Below are 22766 nucleotides of genomic sequence, written 5' to 3' on the forward strand. Positions count from 1 at the left end.
GACTGTTAAGTAATGGGTTAAGAGACATTGCAATTAGTTGTCTCATTTATGTTCAGTATCCATTAATTGACACTGATATGTAAAGGGGCTTCAGGTGGCCTCTATCAGGTGATGTATAGTTAGAGTTTTGTGCAAAGGCTGTTGAAATGAAATAAATGTGTGTTTGTGAAAAAGGAACAGAACTCTAGACTCTTCATATCACAGCAACTAAAACGTCGAACAGCCCCGGAGAATACCAGGTCAAGCCCGCTAATAATATGCAACCGGTGTTTACTGTACGTGCGTTCCAGATTCCACTGATGCCGCTGTCAAGGTGACGGAGAATTGGGGTTTGGCGTCAGATCGGGGCCTGCCGCGATTTTGGCGTCGGAACCAATTCTCCGCCCAATCGTGTTTCGCAATTTCGCCGTCAGCCAACGGAGAATCCTGCCCAGTGTCTTCGGTTTAGCAAATTGCAAACTTCACTCCATTATGCAGGGTAGGGAGAAACCAGTTAACTGCATACTTAACAGTTTAACAACAGTTGTGGGAAGTTTCCTGGAATCTATCATTCCAGAATGACTGGCCATTTGAAAAAGTATGAGCTGATTAATGACAGTCAGCACAGATTTGTGACTAATTTGAAAGTTTTGATGTAGTTGCGAATCAGTTGGACAAGGGAGTGTCTATGAATTTAGTCTCTATTTCTACCCACATCTTCAAATCCCTTTAATCTCCAAAGTACTTTAGCATGTTGGCATCTCCCAAATCCGTGATCAGCAACTACAGGTTTTAACTTCTTCAAACAGGTTTCAGCCCCTTCAAACAGGTTTCAGCCCCTGCCACGGCACTGAACAGCTTAATTATAATGTGGAGATGCCGGCGTTGGACTGGGGTGAGCACAGTAAGAAGTCTTACAACACCTGGTTAAAGTCCAACAGGTTTGTTTCGATGTCACTAGCTTTCGGAGCGCTGCTCCTTCCTCAGGTCTGCCGGCATTGGACTGGGGTGAGCACAGTAAGAAGTCTTACAACACCTGGTTAAAGTCCAACAGGTTTGTTTCGATGTCACTAGCTTTCGGAGCACTGCTCCTTCCTCAGGACCCGAGGAAGGAGCAGCGCTCCGAAAGCTAGTGACATCAAAATAAACCTGTTGGACTTTAACCTGGTGTTGTAAGACTTCTTACTGAGCTTAATTATAGTCACAGGTGACATCTTAGGTGACCATGTCTATGGTGCACGATCCAGTCTCATCCTTTATTTGCCTGCAATCTTTAGCCTAGTTCAGAACACTTATTCTCCACCAATTCCGCTCCTCCGTTGATCCAGCCAGTTAAAGCAATAGCAGTTGAGCTATATAGACTAGAAGAATTCCAACCATTGTGCTGAATTGGCCAATCTCAGTCCAATGGACAATAAATTTAACTTGAGCATTGGCAGGTAATTTGGGAAGAAGAGTGGAAGGAATTTTTCAGAGAAAAGAGAAATCAAATCAAAATAATTTGTCACTGCTTTTTATATGTCACGTTAAGAGCAGGCTGTTTCGATAAATTATCAAATTAGTCAACGTATGAACAAACTGTATTCTGCTATTTTTAAAATGGCCAGATCCACTTGTAACAAGTGATCTCACAAATCTAGTCCTTACTGAACAAGTTTTCTTGGAAGTTAAAACTAAAACTATGGCATCAAATATATTCAAATGCATTAACATTAGCCAAAATTTTCCGGCCATTGGGATTCTCTTTTCCTGCTGGCAGCACACCCCCGCCCGCAGGTTTCATGGCGATGTGGGGTGGCTACAATAGGAAATCCCATTGACAAGTGGCGGGAAGAGAGAAACCCGCCCCCAGTGAACAGTCCACCGGCTGGGGGTCTGGAGAATCCAGCTCATTATCAGAATCCCCAGAGCCTGATAATCTACATCCCAGAGTACATAGGGAAGTTACTCTAGAAATAGTGAATGCATTGGAAGTCATCTTCTAAGATTTTATAGACTCTGGAACAGTTCCTGCAGACTGGAGGATAGCTAATATAACTCCACTATTTAAAAAGGGAGGTAGAGAGAAAACAGGGAATTATAGACCAGTAAGCCTGACATTGGTAATGGGGAAAATTCTAGAATCCATTATCAACGATTTTATGGCAGAGCACTTAGAAAATAGTGGCAGGATCGAACAGGCTCAGCATGGATTTATCAAGAGGAAATTATGCTGGTCAAACCTACTGGAATTCTTCAAGGGTGTAACAAATAGAGGGGGAGCCAGTGGATGTGGTTTATTTGGACTTTCAGAAGATTTTCAACAAAGTCCCACATAAGAGATTTGCGTGGGAAGCACGGTGGCGCAGTGGGTTAGCACTGCGGTCTCACAGTGCCGAGGTCCCAGGTTCGATCCTGGCCCTGGGTCACTGCCCGTGTGGAGTTTGCACTTCTCCCCGTGTTTGCGTGGGTTTTGTCCCCACAACACCCAAAAAATGTGCAAGCTAGGTGGATTGGCCACGCTAAATTGCCCCTTGATCGGAAAAAATGATTTGGGTACTCTATATTTTAAAAAAAAGAAGAGATTCGCGTGTAAACTTAAAGTATTAAGACAGAGCTGAGGAGAAATCTCTTCACCCAGAGAATGGCAGTTGAAGCCAAAACATTGTATGCTTTCAAGGAGCAGTTAGATATAGCATTTAGGGCGAAGGGGATTAAAGGATATGGGAGGAAGGCGGGATTAAGCTATTGAGTTGGATGATCAGCCATCACCATAATGAATGGCGGTGCAGGCTTGAAGGGCCAAATGGCCTCCCCTGCTCTTATTTTCTAAGTTTCTATTATCTAGATTATTGATCCAAACTTTAAAACCAGTTTGAAAACCTAAAAGCAAATTCAATTATCTTTTCAAAGTACTGCAACTCGTAATATTAAAATCTATAATCCAGATAGATTTTGATAATTTCTACTAAACTCACCTATACTGTTGTGATCCTTGATATTTTTTTCCTGAAGTTGTTCTAACCGTACTATATTGAAAAAAAAGCAGCATTTAGATTTTTTCATTTATAAATACAAAGAGGTGCACTGTAGTTTGAACGCTTGAAAAAAAGAAAAAAACCAAAATGTGAATATTTTCTACATATCGTCCACATCTAGTGCAATAGTAGCATAACTAAGAACAAAAGCATTAGAGCTATCACTGAATGAACATTTCAGCCTTCAATAATGGCCACATTTTCATTAAGCTTGTCATCTCTTCAGCTGAAACTGTGCATTTTGAGTTTACTGACAGGTTATGTAACATATCCACATGTTCAACAAATACTACCTCCTTCAATTCAACATATGCAAGTCTGAAAAAGTTATGAGAATGTTTACAATGTTAGGATTCCTAACCAGAAATTACCCATTCTCCCAGTAGTTGCCCCTAAGTGATAATGGGAGAGAACAGGAAAATAAATGAATTTAGTAACTGGGAAAAAATATTCAAAGCAGATTTAGAAAACTGATGCTGCCGACATACATATTGTGGGCAGATGTTTTTAAAAGCATACAGAGGAGGCAAAGAAAGAAAACAAAAAGGGCAGAAAGATAGTTGGTCAATCAATATAGTTTTATAGTTGGGGTGGTTAGAGATGAGGAAGAGAAGGTGGTGAAAGATTAGAAGAGGAGAAGAAAGCTGCTAAGCGGAATTCTTAGTGATCAGTCAGAAAATTATAGGCTGACCACTTACAAAAATTAAATTTTTTATCTGTCAGGACAGCACAGTTTAAGTTCTTTGCGCACATCTTTCCTTGAAGCAAAAAGCAATGAACCACTAAGTTCTATTTACCTTGTAAAGCAGTAAGCCGTTCGTTGGTGAAATCATTGTCAGCCTGTAAGGCTTCAATCCTAGCCTGAAGTAACTGTTCCTTCTCTTCCATTTCATCTATTCTGTGCTGCAACTCCTTCTTCTCAGATAGGGCTTTCTGCTGAATCTCTTCTTGTTTCCCTTCTGCCTGCTGTTCACAGACAAAATTGGCACAGTAAATCACTAAAAAACAAAGTCTCCTTAGTTAAGGATTTTAAAATTAGGGGACAAGATGGTGGTTTTGTAGTAATGCTACCACTATGAAAGTTCCAGCACCCCATTACTACATTTAAATATAATTGGCGGACTTCCCCGCTGTATTGTTCCCCCACTTGAGGAACCCCCGCCCACCGGCATGCTGTGACGCCACATTGGTGGGGTTTACAACAGCTTTTGACAAATGGGAACATGGGGAACAGTCTCCGTGGGGGGAGGGGTGCACAGGCATGTACAGCTCCTGGGGGGAGGAAAAGGATCATGTGCAACAGGGGGAAATCCGGTGCGTGCGTATGTGGTGGTGGGGTGTTGTGAAATCCATTTGAAAAATATATATATATATATATATTTTTTAAACAGGCCCACGTGATGCCATAGGGCCCACGTCCAAAGATTCCTTTTGACTCGGTATCAAAAATATGGCAGGAATAGCTGGCAGTGGAGCTTTGAGCTACACACAGCTTTTCTCGCCCGAGTTGACTCTTAGTCAAAAAATTATAAAATTCCACCCTACTATTTTCGATTAACTTTAAAAAAAGTTTATTGAACTATTAACAATATTACATAAAAACTCTGATATTAAACAAAATGAAACTATGTCTACAAAGGAAACCTACATGGGATGGAAATGTGAAAACAGATTGATGAAATAAAAATATGATCCCCTGCTGGATAAATAAATGCAAGTTTGCTACTGCTGAAGCTATTAGTCAAAAAAATATACTTATGATGCAATAGTTTTGTGCAAAACATTTTCTTAAGGTATCTTATATTAAAGACGAGAAACAAAGACACAGATCTGTAGAACAGTAAGGTGCACAAATCTTTGCTTTGCACTGAAAAGGAAACTTTTGTGAGGGCCATGAAGAATCCAGCACGCGTTTGTAGAGTCAAACGGAAAGTAACTTTATTTACAACGCTATAGACACAACAGCAGTAGCTCATCACTATTTCCTTCACTTGCTGGTACCACACTGGCCAGCTCCATTTCGGCAGGTGCAACTGCTAATGATTTCCTGCCCCCCCCCCCTCCATTGGGGGAGCTCACACACCCCAAAATATATTATGGGATAACGAACAGTCTCCAGCCAACAGGATTCAGACAGGTTATAACAACCCTTCCCCCACCAAAGTCCAAGACCCTGGCGAAGGAGGGCCTCAGACACGTTTTACAGCAAGCTGGGTATCATTTGCACAAGGCGCTGGACCAGGTGACGTGTAACGTGAAGGCAAATGGCGCTTGCGAAATGAATTACGTAAAGTCCGCGAGCCGTGGAACTGAGGACTTCCTCTCAGATGTCCTCAGTGTTGAACTCGGAGTCAGAGTCAAGAACCACCATCACCTTGGCGTCTGAACACCCGTGGGGTTCTGTAATGACTCGAGCAGACCTTGAGTGCTGCCTCAGAGGGAGATCTCGAAAATGAACATCCACTGTGTCCGAATATGGTAGTTGCTGCGGTTGGAGAAGGGATCACCGAGGATGGGGAAATCCGTGGAAGAGGCGGCCTTCTGGATCGAATGTAGTCTAAATACTTGCATTCAATACGACCTGGGCTTCTATCTGGCAAGAGATTGGGCACATTCGTCGAAAGGTAACGCCGGGGACCCACTGGGCACCACCAGCAAAATTTTGAACAAACACCAGGTCTCCTGGTGCAAACTGCCGGATCGGCCGATGTCGAGAAAGGCCATGCCCCTGCCGTTCCTGAGTTTGCTGTGCTTTCGTGCCAATGTCCGGGAAAACCGGCGGGTATGAAGTCTGCGGCTCATTAGGAGTTCCGTGGAAGCTACCCCAGTCACCGCATGCGGAGTGGTCCAATAAGAAAACAAAAAATGAGCCAATCTATTGTCCATGCACCCGGAAGACTGTTTCTTGAGGCCCCGTTTGAACATCTGAAATGTGTGCACCGCCAGCCCATTGGAAGCCAAATGGTACGGAGCGGTGCGCATATGTCGTATGTCGCTCATCTTCATGAACCCTTCAAACTCCTGACTTGTGAAAGGAGTGCCATTAGCCGTGACGAGGCCATGCATGCTAAAAGATAAACTCAGCTTCTTCATGGTTGTGTAAGACATTGTTCCCGCTATCCTGTACACCTCGACCCACTTCCATTAGGCATCGATAAGAGGAAAATGGATCTTTGAAAAGGGCAGACGGAATCTGCATGCAAGTGCGCCCAAGGCCGCCCTGCCCATTCCCAGTGATGTAGGGGCGGGGCCGGCGGATGCTCTTGGCAAACGGAGTAGTGTTGGGCCACCTTCTCAATGTTGGTGTCGAGGCCCGGCCACCAGACATAACTTTGTGCCACCATTTTCATCACTCTCAAACTTCGTGCCACCATTTTCATTTTGGTCATGCCTGGATGACCATTGTGATGTTCCTTTAGTATCCTGCTCTTTATCCAAGACGACCATGAGTCCCCCACAAGAGGATACCATCTTCCACGTTGAGTTCTGACAGCTTGGTGGAAAATGCCTGCAACTCCCTTGGGAGCTGTCTATGCTGCCCATTATACAAGATCTATAGGATCGGATCTGTCTGTGTCCACTCACGGATCCGCGATGCCGTGACAGGCAAAGAGTACATAAAATTCAAGGTTGCGACCACCTCACCTGTCATGCGAGTCAACAAGGGACTGGTCGACAAAAGCAATCAGCTCAGTGCATTGGCATTCGCTATATGGGTCCCTGGTTTATACTCCAAAGAATACCTGTAGGCAGTGAGCAGCTTTGCCCAGCGCTGGATCCACTCGGAAGCAATGGGCGGAATTGGCTTATCCTCTCTGAAAAGTCCCAGCAGAGGCTGGTTTAGCACAGGGCTAAATCGCTGGCTTTGAAAGCAGACCAAGGCAGGCTAGCAGCATGGTTCAATTCCCGTACCAGCCTCCCCGAACAGGCGACAGAATGTGGCGACTAGGGGCTTTTCACAGTAACTTAATTTGAAGCCTACTTGTGACAATAAGCGATTTCATTTCATTCATGACTGGTAACGATAGTGAAGTGGCGGCCATAAACATATTGCTGGAAGTGTTTCACTGCAAAGACCAACGGCAGGACCTCCTTTTCAATCTGCACGTACTTATTTTCCACTACATTCAATGTGCAGGTAGATGCAAGCTATCGGCCGCTCAGCTTCGTTCTCCATCTTGTGAGACAGGACGGCCCCAGTACCATATGGGGAGGCATCACATGTGATGAACAAAGGCTTTGCAGGATCATGGGTGGGTTAGTAACCCGGATGATGATAATTGTTACTTCATCCGCAGAAAAGCGGTTTCTTGCGGCTGACCCCAAACCCAGGTGTGATCCTTCTTCAACAGAAGGTGCAGCGAGGCCGAGAAAAGAACGATGACCCTAAGCATCTGCGGGGTGGGGGCCTGTTAGATTGCACGCACCTTCCCTGCGACGGGGTGCAAACCTTCATGGTCCACCCGATAACCAAGATAGATCACTTCCTTCACCTTAAAGGCACACTTTGCACGACGTAAATGGACTCCAACCTCTGAGAAGCATTTAAGCGCAGCCTCCAAATTATCCAAATGTCCTTGCTCCGAAGCTCCCGTAATCAAGGCATCGTCTCAGTAAACAGCGACATGTGGCAAACCTCGCAAGATGCTCCCCATGATGCATTGAAAAATAGCATAGGCACAGGACACTCCAAAGGCAACCATGTATACTCATACATGTCCCTGTGCTTTTTGATAGTAACATATGGCCGGGAGGCAGAGTCCAACTCCAGCTGCAGGTAGACGTGACTCATATCCAATTCTGTGAACGAGAGTCTGCCTGCAAGCTTTGCGTAGAGATCTTTCTTCGATGGTGGGCACGGGATATCGGTCACGCCGGGAATCAGTGTTCACTAAGTTTATAGTTGCCGCACGAGCGAACTGTATTATCCGGCTTCATTACCGGAACTACTGCCGCTGCTCAGTCAGCGAAACGGACGGGCCTGATAATGCCCAGGGACTCCAAATGAGTGAGCTCCACTTCTACTTTCTCGAACAAGGCATAAGGCCTTGGCTTGGCTTCGAGGTCAACCTGAATACAGGCTACGGTCCCTTTTATTTTCCCCTAACCAGGCTGGAAAACCTCTGGGCATCGTCCTAGTGCCTCCGTCAAACCTCCAGAACCCGTTTGAATAATGTACTGTCATTACAGCTACAAATGGCGCAACCAGTCCGACCCAACAGGCTGGGCCTGCGGCTGTGCACCACGATGAGTGGGAAACGCCCTTCCTGGCAACCGTAAGCAACAGGAATCATCGCAGACCCAGAAATATCCAATGGTTCCCCGTATAGGTGGCCACCATGGCCTGTGTATCGGCCAATGCAATGGTCTGTATACCCTGCTTGATGCAGTTAAATGTCTTCTGGCCAACTATGGAGACTTCTGCGCAGGTGTCTAACTCCATCTCAAGGGAGTGAACATTGAACCATTCCATCACCTTAATGGGGACCATTCGGGGAGCTGCCACACAATGCAGGTGTAGGCATTCGTCCTCCGTCTCCACATCCTTGAGAGCAGTATCCTCAGGTTCATCCAAATGGAAAGTGCGGCCTCTGGGCAGGTCCCAGCTCCTGCCAGAACGACAGCCTCTCTGACGCCCCCAGGACCTGCGTCCGCAGGGTTCGGTGCCCACAAGTCCTATACTGACGCGGTTCCTCGTCCATTGGTTCTGGAGAAGGTTCCTTTTGGGGACGAACGTCCGATGGCCACTGCCGTTGAACCTTATGCCGCCCCACCTAAGGTACAGCAGGGGTGCGGGAGGTGCTTTTGGACGGAAGGGGGTGCGTCCAAAGGCGTGCACTTCCATTCCCTGTAGCTTCTGCAATCCTCGTTCTGTGCTCTCTCGGGACACCGGTATCTGGATTGCCTGATGAAAGGTCAATGTCGGGTCGGCTAACAGTTTCCTACGGTTTGCCGCGTTGTTGATGCCGCAAACCAAACGGTCTCGTACCATCTCTGACAAAGTGTCACTATAGTCACAGTACCCCGCAATGCTGCATAGCCTGGATAAGCACTCAGCAAGGGATTCTCCAGGGGTCCTCACTGTGGTGTTAACCAGTAATACTGGACTATCATGGATGAGGTTGGGTTAAAATGTCACCCCACCAAGGTCAAAAGTTCATCATACATTTTACTGCCAGGTGCGCCTGGGTACGTAAGGTTTATCACCCCAAACGTGTGTGCGCTGCAGGCGGAATGACTGCCTGGCATTCGTTACTGGTGATGTTATTCGCCCGGAAGTATTAACACATCCGTTGTGTGTACTCGTTCCAACTCTCCAGTGCAGCATCAAAGGCATCCAAACGTCTGTAAAGAGGCATGGTGCAACAGAAAAAAAAACTTCCAACCTGTATCCAACTAAAGTCCAAGGAAGTGGCTTCAGCAGAGTAGACGGCTATCAAATTTTAGCGCTCGTCGCCAGTTTTGTGAGGGCCACAAAGAATCCAGCACGAGTTTGTAGAGTCAAACAGAAAGTAACGTTATTTACAACTTTATATATTTACAACGATATGTACACAGCAGTAGTTCACCACTGCTTCTTGAAACAGTATGTAGTTAGTCCAACTCGGGAAGGGGCCGCACTGGACCTGGTATTGCAGAATGAGCCCGGCCAGGTAGACGTTTCAGTAGGAGAGCAGGTCAGGAACAGTGACCACAATTCAGTAAGCTTTAAGGCACTGATGGATAAAGATGTGTGTAGCCCTCACATGAAGTGCTAAATTGGGGGAAGACTAATTACAACAATATTAGGCAGGAACTGAAGAATATAGATTGGGCCAGATGCTTGAGGGAAAATCAACATCTGGCATGTGAGAAGCATTCAAGTGTAAGTTGACAGGGATTCAGGATCGGCATGTGCCTGGAAGGATGAAGGATAAATATGGCAAGTTTCGGGAACCTTGGATAACGTCAGATATTGTGAGCCTAGTCAAAAAGAAAAAGGAAGCATTTTTCAAGGCTAGGAGGCTGGGAACACACAAAACAAGTATGCAATACAAGAAAAGTAGAATGAAACTTAAGCAAGGAGTCAGGAGGGTTAAAAGATGTCACAAAAGGTCATTGGCCAGCAGGATTAAGGAAAATCCAAACGCCAGGGAGAGGTTTGGCCCACTCAAGGACAAGGGAGGGAGTCAGAGGAAATTAATGAGATTTTAAATAAATACTTTGCGTCAGTATTTCTCCAAAGAGAAGGACTTGGTAGATGATGAGTCTGGGGAAGTCTCTGTCGATAGTTTGGATCATGTCGAGATCAAAAAGGAGGCATTGGGGGTTTTCAAAAACATTAAAGTAGACCAGTCCCCAAGACCTGATACCCCAGAATACTAAGAGAGGCAAGGGAGGAAATTGCTGGGGCCTTGAGAGAAATCTTTGTATCCTCACTGGCTACAGGGTAGGTTCCAGAGGATTGGAGAATAACCAATGTTCCTTTGTTTAAGAAGAGTAGCAAGGATAATCCAGGTAATTACATGCCGGTGAGCCTTACGTTAGTGGTAGGGAAATTTTCAGAAAGGATTCTTCAAAACAGGATTTAATCCCACTTGGAAATAAGTGGACATATTAGCGAGGGGCAACATGGTTTTGTGAAGGGTAGGTTGTGTCTCACTAACTTGATCGAGTTTTGAGAGAAAGTGATGAAGATGATTGATGAGGGTAGGGCAGTGGATGTTGCCTACATGGGCTTCAGTAAGGCCTTTGACGAGGTCCCTCATGGCAGACTGGTACAGAAGATGAAGTTGCACGGGATCAGAGGTGAGCTGGCAAGATGGATACAGAACTAGCTCAGTCACAGAAGACAGAGGGTAGCAGTGGAAGGGTGTGTTTCTGAATGGAGGGCTGTGACTAGTGGCATTCCTCAGGGATCAGTGCTGGGACCTGTCGTGAAAAATAGGAAGAATATGACATCTGAAACATGAAAGTAACATTGAGAATGCCTGAGACTGTTAATGAAAGGGAGAAGTCCCACAAGGGGTTAACAGCAGCCTGTTTTGAAAGCAGACAGCTTCACAGACAGGGAAGAAAACAGATAGGAGCTTCATTTTAATTTACAAGTTAGAAAAGTCATTTGATAGACTTAAACTCTTAAAAGGTATATGAAAGGGAACAGTATTTCACTAATCTTTAAGCAATGAATTATTTTATTGGACAATTAAGAAAAGCAGCCAGAATCTAAAGTTTAAGATAAGGAACAACTGTTAAGTGTGAAAAGTTGCTGACACTGGTAATAAAGTGAAACAACTGATTTACAAATTAAGAAAACTAGAAGGTGACAAGGTTACATTATAACATACACCATTTTGACATTAAAACCTTTTAGAAGATGGCCAAAGCAGATAAAGTTAGAGTCAGAGGGGATAACCTTATCATGACATTAGCTTAACCCAAAATGACCCTGGTCGAAACTGAGAAAACTCATTGAAAAAGACATAAATCCAAAAGAGTGCTAACTATGACGCAGACAAATTAATTACATGTTAAGCAAAGCGAGAAAATTCCAGTAAGGAATGGCGAGCTGGTGAGGATGAAGCTGCGCTGTCGCTGTTAAAATAGCGCCACGCTTCTAAACCGATAAAACTTAGCTTTCAAACTGTCAAGCAGGCAGTCTGAAGGGTGCCAGGGCAGAAGTTAAGGGACCCCAAATTGCTATAAAAACTGGGGAAAATGAGCAGAAAATCACTTCTTCCTCGGTGATGGGACGAGCAGCATCTGAAGACCGAGCAGCCCAGAGAACCGAACAGAAGACCAAAAGTTAAAGAAAACTGATTGTCAAGAGTGACTTGAAAGTCTGCAACTGGTCCGAACAAGAAAAGATCTTTTTACCTTTCTGTAAAAGTAGTTATTCTCTTTTAACTTGAAAATAAAGTTTAAGTTTAAATTGATAACCTGAAAGAATGGTTATTATTTCCTTTAGAAAGTTTACTTTACTTTACTTTGGAAGCCAGACCCGTGTGTAAGCTACTAAGTGCTGAGTAAATAAAATTCTTCTATGAAGATACGGGTTATGCCGGGGGATAATTTGAAACACTAGTTTGACCCGAATAGCATCCGAATAAGTCTGCATAGGAGTCAGGGAGTGAGAATCCCTGCTCACCATTTAGAATAAATTGACCCTCTTTGGTATAGGGGGAATTCTAAGAATATTAGTGAGGTTAAAAACGACATGGTGTCCAAATGTGGTTCATTTTGAAAGTTGAAAGTTTGTGGGGCATCAGGACCCTGCGGGTCATTCTAAATTACTCCATAGCACCCAGCGTTGAGGCCTAGAATATTAGGAATTTCTAGGTTGGGCCACCTAAAATATTAGAAATTTCTAGGCCAGGCGAGGTTAGAACATTGGAAGTTTCTGGTTGAGCGTGGCCGCCTGGAATATTAGAAGTTTCTAGGCGAGCAAACTATACCAGCCGAGTTAGTTTGAAAGTCATGGGTGATTGACTTAGAAGGATTCTGTAGGATCGGGGGGACTTGGGACTCAGTTGGGTGGGAGAGTTCGTAGTCCAGAATATACTAACCCTGGGTAGAAGTCTGCAGGACGGCTTGGTAACTAGTACCAAGAGTCCTGCATCCAACTGGTAGAAGTAGGCCAGAAATAAATCCTCCTTGGAGTCAGGCAGATTGTGAGGATAGAACCTGGAGCAATAGGGATACCTAGAAAACGTTGGGGACCAATCAATCGACCCTTAACGAACACAGGATAGTGCCTTAGGTACCTTTGCGATAACTGCCCACGACGGGTACATATCCCTTAATTTCAGATCGTGACTGAAAGGGACCACCAGTCACAGTTATAAAGACAGGAAGAAAGATCAGCCATGATCTCATTGAATGGTGGAGCAGGCTCGAGGGGCCAGATGCAGGACTCTTGGTACTAGTTACCAAGCCGTCCTGCAGACTTCTACTGAACATTTTGTTACTGGTGCTCTCTCTTGATTCTAACATACAGTTGTTAAATCCAATCTCCTGAATGTCCTGAAAATTAATGACTTCCTCCGTTATATTTAAACATTTGTTTATTCTTAGTTTTATTATGTGTTCTCTGTGATTCAATCTGGTATCTATTTTTCCATATCTCCTGCTCCTAGTTCTTATGTTATGTTCTTATAACTAAAATAGTTAAAAAATCCACAAAATAGCAATTAGGGTAATCTTCTTGCCCTGGAATACGGGCGAGAGAGATGGAGCAATGGAACAGGAATGGAGAGAATTAAAAGAGCAGAGGAACTCTTGGAAGAAAGTGATTTATCAGGAGGGAGACATATCATTCTTTGTAAGGGTGCATCGAGCCCTGCAGAATAGAGATCCGATTGGGATCCTTACAGCATTATGTAAATTTGCATTTGAAAGAAAAGCTGAATCACTAATTTTGTTCGGACCCAAGCAGAAGCAAGCAGCTGCTCAAGTGGGCAGGATATACTCTAGATTGGTTAAAATTTTCGATCAGAACAATATGAAAGAAATAACTCAAATTCCTAGTGAATACAAAATTAAGTCAAAACTGGCAAAAGAGTATAGAAAACTGTTGCAAAACAATGAGACGTTAGAAATGGAGGAGGATGAGGAATCAGTTTTAGAATCAGATAGTACTGAGAAAACAGTAGGGCTGCAAACGAGTGCGCTACGTGAAAACAGAGGCGAGAAAGAGCAGATGGAGATTTTAAAAATCCTACACCAAGGAGGAAAGCAAATACAATTAGTGGCTGGAGATTTTGTGAATGCCAAAGAGAATGTACAGGTTAATCCTTCCAATAAAGAAGAGAGACAGGTTTCTGGTAGATAGGAGAAGAGCAGAGGCTGGTTGTAGGAGAATTGACCAGAACAGACATCAACCACAGGAGAGGTGTTCGGGACCCTCCAGAGGGGGATTCTGAGGTAGAGGCAGAGGTGGACACAGTGTAAATTGAATGGATGCGGCTTCTCCACTTAAAATGGCAATCCACAATCAGCCCACAGAAACTGAAAACGGTGATTTAGAAGTAGAGTATGGTGGAGAGAGATTTATAGTGGACACGGGGGCTGAAGTGTCAATGGTTAGGGGAGAAGCTGGAAATCCGACAGGGAAAGATTACATTATAGAGGGGGTATTAGGAAATAGAAATGTTAGACCCGAAGTGAGAACGGCAAACATAAGCAATTAGAACAGAAAGAGCAGCGGGAAAAGATGGATGAAATTTTGGCGGATATGAATATCCAAACAATTCATCAGAGAGCACATATAAAAGGAACAGGTGAACTGTGTAAAGGCAATCAGGAAGTGGATGAGCTGGCCAGACTTCGGATGTTTATTTTGGGAAACACTTGGAACAAAACGGCAGAGCATCGAACAATTATCAGACAGATACATGAAGCTACAGGACATGGAGGTACCACTGTGGTGGCAAGAGAAATGGGGAAGCTAGGAATTAGAATAGCATATTGGAGGAAACACTTAGCGGCAGTTAGAAGAGATTGTGAACGATGTATGGCCTGTGGGTGCTAGAAAGGGAATAAAACTTATGGGAGTGTAAAAACTGAGAGGCCAATGGAGGAATAGTCATTGGATTATGCAGGACCGCTTTTTCCTAGAAGCAGCAAAGGTAATCTGTACTTTTTGGTCAAAGCTGACAGTTGTACGGGGGAAACTGACCTTAGACCCACCTGCAAAGCAAATGGAGCCACTACCACAAGGGTGTTAGCAGAAATGATGATCTCGAGAGGTTGGCCAAAATCACTTAGAATGGACAATGCATCACACTTTAGGAATAATAGTTATTAACTTTTGTGCGGACAGAGGAATAATAATCAATTGGGCTGTGAAATATGCGCCTGAGAGTAATGGAATGGCAGAGAGATCAGTGTGAAAATTTAATGATTGTATAATTAAAAATCGGAACGATCTTTCATAAAAACCCTGTCGTAATCAGAATTAAAGAAATTGAAGTGAAAGCAGAAGCAATACCCGAAATGTATCAGGGAAAGTTCAGACCAGATTGGACCACTATGCGAGCGAAAGAGGTGTTTGAGATTCTTCGAATCTCACTCAGGGGTGCAATGATAGAAGGAGGAGGCTTAACCGGCCTTAATTGTATGATGTTTGTACATGAAAAAAACCCCACACCAGCAAAGAAAGGAAAAAGAAAGAGATGGTGGCAAAGGAAATCTGGAAGTCCTGGAGAGGGCACTTCTGGAATATCCAGACAAGAACAGAAAACACAGATTAAAAAATACGGCCCTCTCCAACTTTAACCCGTTCGTTTGATTTTTCAGATGGAGAGAATGATACAGACCCATTTGTTTGGAAGGAGAAAAAGAACTACAATCAAGAGGGAAATAAGAATCGGGGTTGAAGGAGAAATGGAAGTAATTAGGACAAAGAGTAAAATGGATTGGCTAAAATGGGGGGGCAACGATATTAACGGGGATTACAGTAATTCGTTTGGGATTATTCGTATGGCTAATTGCGTTAGGGAAGTCAGGTGAAATAATGGGATATGGAAAAATAGATACCAGATTGAATCACAGAGAACACATAATAAAACTAAGAATAAACAAATGTTTAAATATAACGGAGGAAGTCATTAATTTTCAGGACATTCAGGAGATTGGATTTAACAACTGTATGTTAGAATCAAGAGAGAGCACCAGTAACAAAATGTTCAGTAAAATGTGGGGAGCACTTACAAACAGTCTGGGATACATACTGAACCTATCAGACAGATTGAAGATTTTTAAACAGTATGCGGGAAAAACTAATGATACTCAATGGGACCCCGAGAAAGGACAAATTAAGATAGGAAATGCATTACAGAATAAAACCACTAGTAGGAGAATGAAACAAAATAGATGGAATAAATTCCTCAAACCACCAATAAAAGGAATTTTATGTGAATTAAAATCCAATCTCACAGGTTGGAATATTAGTGATGTATGGGTGAATGAAGGAAGTATTGAATTAACTAAAGTAAAGACAGGTAAAGAACAGGTATAGGTAAAAGAAATAATGAACAGATTAGAAGGCCGGAATGAAATCACTATAATCAGGAATGTAACGCTAATAGATAGAGGAGCATGTTATGAAGTAATAAGCGAAGAAGTCACAACACAAATTAGTTTAGAAGATCCAAATTCAAATAATAACAATAATAAAGGATCAGATAATTCAATGAAAGATTGGTGGACCGAGTTAAAGAAGAGATGGAGGAATAGGTTACACGGCATCGCCTGTGCTCCCATGTTAACGAGAGGACCGGTGTGGCTGGTAATCAGACCGGAGAATAAGAGCAAAGTAAAGGTAGCACTAATTAATTCATTTCCATGGGTACATTATAGAGAGGAATGGGGATTAGCAATAGATGGGGGGGGAAAAACAAAACTTCAAGACAAACAGAGAGTACAGAAGGAATTATTGGTATTCGAGGAGAAAAACTAAAAGTGAGTAAACTAGGAATATTTTATAGCGAAGGGTGGAACGTGGATATGGATAAGGTTCAGGACATAGAAAAAGGGATGATGAGAAAAATAATGGAATTATGGCATGGTCGACAAAAGAAAGATGTTACTAACGGATGGAAGGGTTTGGCTACCCACCCAGAGGATGCTGAAGGAGAATGGATATTAGGTCCGTGTAAAGAACAGTGTGTCAGTAGCAGTCTCTCAAAAAGGGCAACAACCTGCGATGCATCTGAAAGGAAATACAACTGTACTGAGCAGTTATACGGAGGAAGAATGGAAAGGTATTTGGTGAGACAGAAAGTAGCAGGAGGATTTAGTCAACTTGAGGCCTACGAAGGACGTATAGGTCAAGCCTACAGGTTTATTGGATTTACTGAAGGGGAGCTAATTAAAATATTAGAAAAACCAACAACATAGACACCTGAATATACATTGATATTAGCAAAATTGTTTGGTGACTTCTTTATCAAAAACTCATTAAAAATAGCATCACCATTAATGGGGAGACTATCAAGAGGGAGATACCACTGGAACAAAGAAATAAAAATTGCATCAAGAGCAGTGACCTCAGGGTATAGGACTGTTGTTCCAATACCTTGGGTAGAGACAAAATGAGGATTTAATTTTATAGGAAAATTTAGTAAATGGAGGGAACCTAAGAAGGAGATTGAATTTGAACGATGTACATGGGGAAAAATGATGAGAATGAAAGACAGTAGTCAAGCAAAAACAGTATGTTTAAAAAGGGAACACCCTGAAACAGGACCAAGTCTGATGAAACAGTTAACAGCTAGATAAGGTTCAGGCAAAAAGGAGAATTAGATGGCCACTTGGTATGTGGCTAGGACAGTTAGATCAGGAATAGTTTGCCAAATGGACGATAACAAAATGTTAATGGAAGGATGGAAAGATTTCAAGGAAGAAGAATGGTATAAGGGAGCAACTTGGAATAGGACAAGCCCAAATAAAACAATTAACACTGGTGTGTCAGGAATAGAACACCTCCCATATTATCCCAGCTGGAGTAATTTGGGACACAATTTGGTAGACGTGGCTTTAAATATTAAAGAAACAGTTAAAACAGCAATTAAAATTATAACAAGTCCATTTAAATGGTTTTGGACTATGTTAACCTGGATTCTAAACAATTGGTACTTGTTTGTATCAATTGCAGGAGGAGTAATAGTCGGTGCATTGCTATGGAAATTGGGAATTTTAAAATTATGTAGAATTTAATGCTGCAAGTGTTGCAATAAAATTGCTCAAAGAAAAGAGAAAAAAATTATACAATTGGCTACATATTTGAGGAAAGTAAATGATAAGGCCAGGAAGAAATCTTCTCAATTTAGAACTAAACCAAAATATCAAATAATTGCTGAGGAGTGAAATCTCCGGACACCAGCTCTGGCTGGACATGTGTCCTGAGAGCCAGCTGATGGATGATCGGAGGTCTCCACGGGATGTCTATTACATGATGGATTTATTGAGGGTCTCGACAGGTAAAAAGAGAAAACAACGGCATGGAAGACAAATTTCTTTTTATTACTTAATGAAGCAGATATATTATGCTTGATGTTGCGACGGGGAATATATGACAAATGTATTAAACGTAGTTGCCTTGAGGCATTATGATAGTAATTTAAAAATGTTATGTATCTTATACAATACTGTTATGTATGTAAGAGAGAAAAAAAAGATGGCTGAAGCAAGACCTGACATGGCTTGATATATGTGATACCTATTGATAACAGGAGAATATGGAATGCTGATGGTTTGTTGTTTAAAGCAAGAAGTAGCACTCTGAAAATAACGACAGACTGCATCAGGTCGGCAGTCGCATGTCTAGCACTAAGCGAGCAGTGGGGTCTGTCAAAATCATGAATTATTATAGGACACCAGTATGGGTTAGATGAGCGATGAATAGGTATATAAGGATGGGCATAAGCTAAAAGTTTTCAGAAAGATTTGGAACAAGTGGTGGGACATCCCTTTAACTCTCACGACTGAGAAAAGAACATAGGAGAATCCAGCATGTTTTTCGCTGAAGATCTGCAAGACATGCAACTGTTTGAACAAATACTGTTGAATCAGCCACTGCAGGCGGGAGGATTTCATGTTTATCTAGAAACTGATAAGGTCATGGTTCGAAAGGAGGCCAGTGGATTTGACTGGCTAACGCCGCAACCTGCTGGATGCATTAAATGTTTCAGAACTAGTAATAGAAACGGGTTTTTCACCACTTTAGGGTGGCCGTGTGGTGACTGTTATCAAGGCAGGTATAAACTTCATGCCCTTAAGGACATGATAACAGAGGACAGGAATCTTAGTGAGACATGGCAATCAGTTTCGATAGGATGTAGAGCGAATGGCCACGGCCGTAGTTGGTTTAGAGACATATTGCAAACTCATCAGAGATATCGAGGAATAGAGGCAGGTACAAAGACACCTTTTAGATTAATGAAGACTGGGTGTAAATGGTTAATACATGATACAGTCATTTATGCGACCGGTGAAGAAGGCAAGGCAAATTGGATGCCAAGGGAATGGGATTCTCGCACGCCAGCAATAAACACGACGACCTTTTTGGTTACTGTTGAATTAAGAGGCTTACTGATCCTAAGGGACACGAGGAGGCTTATCCGGTGCTGCTATCCCAAGGAGGTAAAATGCTTTGGAGGTAGTGGGACACGTGGCAAACAGCTATTGTTACCTTACTGGACGGCGGCCACTATGATTCGAAGTAATTACAATTAGGGTATAACCAGTCTACCAACACTGGTGTGAGAAATGGATATTTACACAAGATTTAAAATAGGGCAATTGGATATTGACAAAATGATTAGGGGGATAAACATTGGATGGGATATGTCATGTTTCAAATATCAAGAGGGGGTGTCGTGTAAAATCGGAAGAATATGACATTTGAAACATGAAAGTAACACTGAGAATGCCTGAGACTTTTAATGAAAGGGTGAAGTGCCACAAGGGGTTAACAGCAGCCTGTTTTGAAAGCAGACAGCTTCACAGACAGGGAAGAAAACAGATAGGAGCTTCATTTTAATTTACAAGTTAGAAAAGTCATTTGATAGACTTAAACTCTTAAAAGGTATATGAAAGGGAACAGTATTTCACTAATCTTTAAGCAATGAATTATTTTATTGGACAATTAAGAAAAGCAGCCAGAATCTAAAGTTTAAGATAAGGAACAACTGTTAAGTGTGAAAAGTTGCTGACACTGGTAATAAAGTGAAACAACTGATTTACAAATTAAGAAAACTAGAAGGTGACAAGGTTACATTATAACATACACCATTTTGACATTAAAACCTTTTAGAAGATGGCCAAAGCAGATAAAGTTAGAGTCAGAGGGGATAACCTTATCATGACATTAGCTTAACCCAAAAATGACCTTGGTCGAAACTGAGAAAACTCATTGAAAAAGACATAAATCCAAAAGAGTGCTAACTATGATACAGACAAATTAATTACATGTCAAGCAAAGCGAGAAAATTCCAGTAAGGAATGGCGAGCTGGTGAGGATGAAGCTGCGCTGTCGCTGTTAAAGTAGCGCCACGCTTCTAAACCGATAAAACTTAGCTTTCAAACTGTCAAGCAGGCAGTCTGAAGGGTGCCAGGGCAGAAGTTAAGGGACCCCAAATTGCTATAAAAACTGGGGAAAATGAGCAGAAAATCACTTCTTCCTCGGTGATGGGACGAGCAGCATCTGAAGACCGAGCAGCCCAGAGAACCGAACAGAAGACCAAAAGTTAAAGAAAACTGATTGTCAAGAGTGACTTGAAAGTCTGCAACTGGTCCGAACAAGAAAAGATCTTTTTACCTTTCTGTAAAAGTAGTTATTCTCTTTTAACTTGAAAATAAAGTTTAAGTTTAAATTGATAACCTGAAAGAATGGTTATTATTTCCTTTAGAAAGTTTACTTTACTTTACTTTGGAAGCCAGACCCGTGTGTAAGCTACTAAGTGCTGAGTAAATAAAATTCTTCTATGAAGATACGGGTTATGCCGGGGGATAACTTGAAACACTAGTTTGACCCGAATAAGTCTGCATAGGAGTCAGGGAGTGAGAATCCCTGCTCACCATTTAGAATAAATTGACCCTTTTTGGTATAGGGGGAATTCTAAGAATAGTGGTGAGGTAAAAACTACAGACCTTTGCTGTTTGTAATATACATATCAATTATTTGGAGGAAAATGTAACTGGTTTGATTAGTAAGTTTGCGGACGACACAAAGGTTGGTAGAATTACGGATAGCGAGGAGGACAGTCAGAGGATACAGCAGGATATAGATCAGTAGAGACTTGGGCGTAGAGATGGCAGATGGAGTTTAATCCGGACAAATGTGAGGTAATGCATTTTGGAACGTCTAAAACAGATGGGAAATATACAGTAAATGGCAGAACCCTCAAGAGTATTGATCGGTAGAGGGATCTGGATGTACAGGTACACAGGTCACTGAAAGTAGCAAGGCAGGTGGAGAAGGTAGTTAGGAAGGCATACGGCATGCTTGCCTTCATTGGCAGGGGAACGGAGTTTAAAAATTGGCAACTGATGTTGCAGCTTTATAGAACCTTAGTTAGGCCGCACTTGGAATATAATGTTCAATTCTGGTCGCCACACTACCAGAAGGATGTGGGGTTCTGGAGGGGGTACAGAAAAGATTTACCAGGATGTTGCCTGGTATGGAGGGCATTAGCTATGAGGAGAAGCTGGAGAAACTTGGTTTGTTCTCACTGGATCGACAGAGGTTGAGGGGCGACCTGATATAAGTCTACAAGATTATGAGGGAAGTTTTTTCCCAGGGTGGAAGAGTCAGTTACTAGGGGGCATAGGTTTAAGGTGCGAGGGGCAAGGTTCAAAGGAGATGTACGATTTTACACAGAGGCTGGTGGGAGCCTGGTACTCGTTGCCAGGGGAGGTAGTGGAAGCAGATATGATAGTGACTTTTAAGGAGCGTCTTATCAAATACATGAATAGGATGGGAATAGAGGAATATGGTCCCCGGAAGGGTAGGGTTTTTTAGTTCAGATGGGCAGCATGGTTGGTGCAGGTTTGGACGGCCGAAGGACTGTTCCTGTGCTGTAAATTTCTTTGCTTCCTTCATTAGCCGGTACCACACTGGCCAGCTCTATTTATACAGGGACAACTGCTAATAATTTCCCTGCCCCCCTCATTGGGGGAGCTCACACTCCATCCAAGTAGCTCATGCTCTCAAGTGCAGGAGGGGAATCTGTCTCTGAGCTCCTGCTGTCTCTAGCTGTAACCCTACTTCTGGACCTGGTGTGTTATTCTGTATGCTGGCTGTCTTTTCTGGACTTTGAAGCCTGGGCTACGGCAAGGGGGAACTGTGCTACGACCGGTTGAATGGTGGGAAAGGGAAGCCTGTTGCTGCTGCCAGTTGCTTGCAGGGGAGAGAGTGGAGAGTGCTTGCCTGCATTTGCCAAGCCTGGGACTCGTATTTGTTAGTGGCTACCTTTATGCTGATCAGCTTGGAATGGAGCGAGGAGCAGATCCTGGTTGGCTTACTGTCGGGCTGAAAGTTCAATGGAATGGACTTGCTTTTGCAGTTTTAGACTGGATGGGATATGGAGACCGGATGCCGCGACTGAGAGAGCAGTAGGGCGGTGGCCTAAGTGACTATGTGTACTGTCTGTACCGTTGTATTGTTGGGGGATTGTATGGTTATTATAGTATTTTTGTTGCGTATTGTTATTTTGGGCTTAGCGCTGGGTGCACGCCAGTTGCAGCCCTCCTGCTTCTGTGTACTGGGGGTTGAGGGGGCCTTCCTGGTGCTGGTGGGGGGAGTTCTCTCTCTCGGTTTCCTCAACCTTGCGCTGCCTGTCTCTTTCCGGTGAACTGAGCTGCTTGGGGGCGCCTCTTCACCGACGTGGGGCTGGGGCTGGAGAGTGTGCGCTGGCTTGAGTGCTGGCAGCTTTGACTTGTATTTAATTGTTTGTTGGGTTTCTTGTGGTTGCCCTGTGTTTGTTTTTGTAAAGGGAGTTACCCCTCTCTCTCTCCCTCTCTTTTGGCATGTCCAATATCAGTGTGTCCTTTTCCTGGTGGTCTGGGTAGCTTGTTTGGGTGCCTTTCCACCAATCTGGGCTGCCTTTAGGGCAAGGTGTCGGTGTGTCCTTTTCCGGTGCTCTGTGTTGCTCATTTGGGCGCCTTTCCACCGATGTGGGGCTACCGTTAGGGTTGGGGGGGCGGATTGCCGTATGCTGGCGTTGTTGCTGGCGGCCTATTTAAAGGAGCTGTTTTGGATTGAACTGTGTGGTCCCTTCTTGGGAAGGG

At 43.3% G+C, this 22766-nt stretch overlaps 1 protein-coding gene across 9 annotated transcripts in view; it reads right to left on the reverse strand.

Moving 5' to 3' along the window:
* Positions 1–22766, reverse strand: part of slmapa (sarcolemma associated protein a) — a 383477-nt gene that overhangs the window by 206782 nt on the left and 153929 nt on the right. For all 9 annotated transcript variants that reach the window (XM_072472425.1, XM_072472423.1, XM_072472424.1 and 6 more), the window contains exons 10-11: positions 3794–3962; positions 2937–2987 (exon numbers count right to left, since the gene is read on the reverse strand). In XM_072472425.1, coding sequence (XP_072328526.1) covers positions 2937–2987; positions 3794–3962 — 220 coding nt within the window. The remainder of the gene's footprint in view (positions 1–2936; positions 2988–3793; positions 3963–22766) is intronic.

Source organism: Scyliorhinus torazame, chromosome 13, assembly GCF_047496885.1.
Source record: "Scyliorhinus torazame isolate Kashiwa2021f chromosome 13, sScyTor2.1, whole genome shotgun sequence".
Lineage (NCBI taxonomy): Eukaryota > Metazoa > Chordata > Chondrichthyes > Carcharhiniformes > Scyliorhinidae > Scyliorhinus > Scyliorhinus torazame.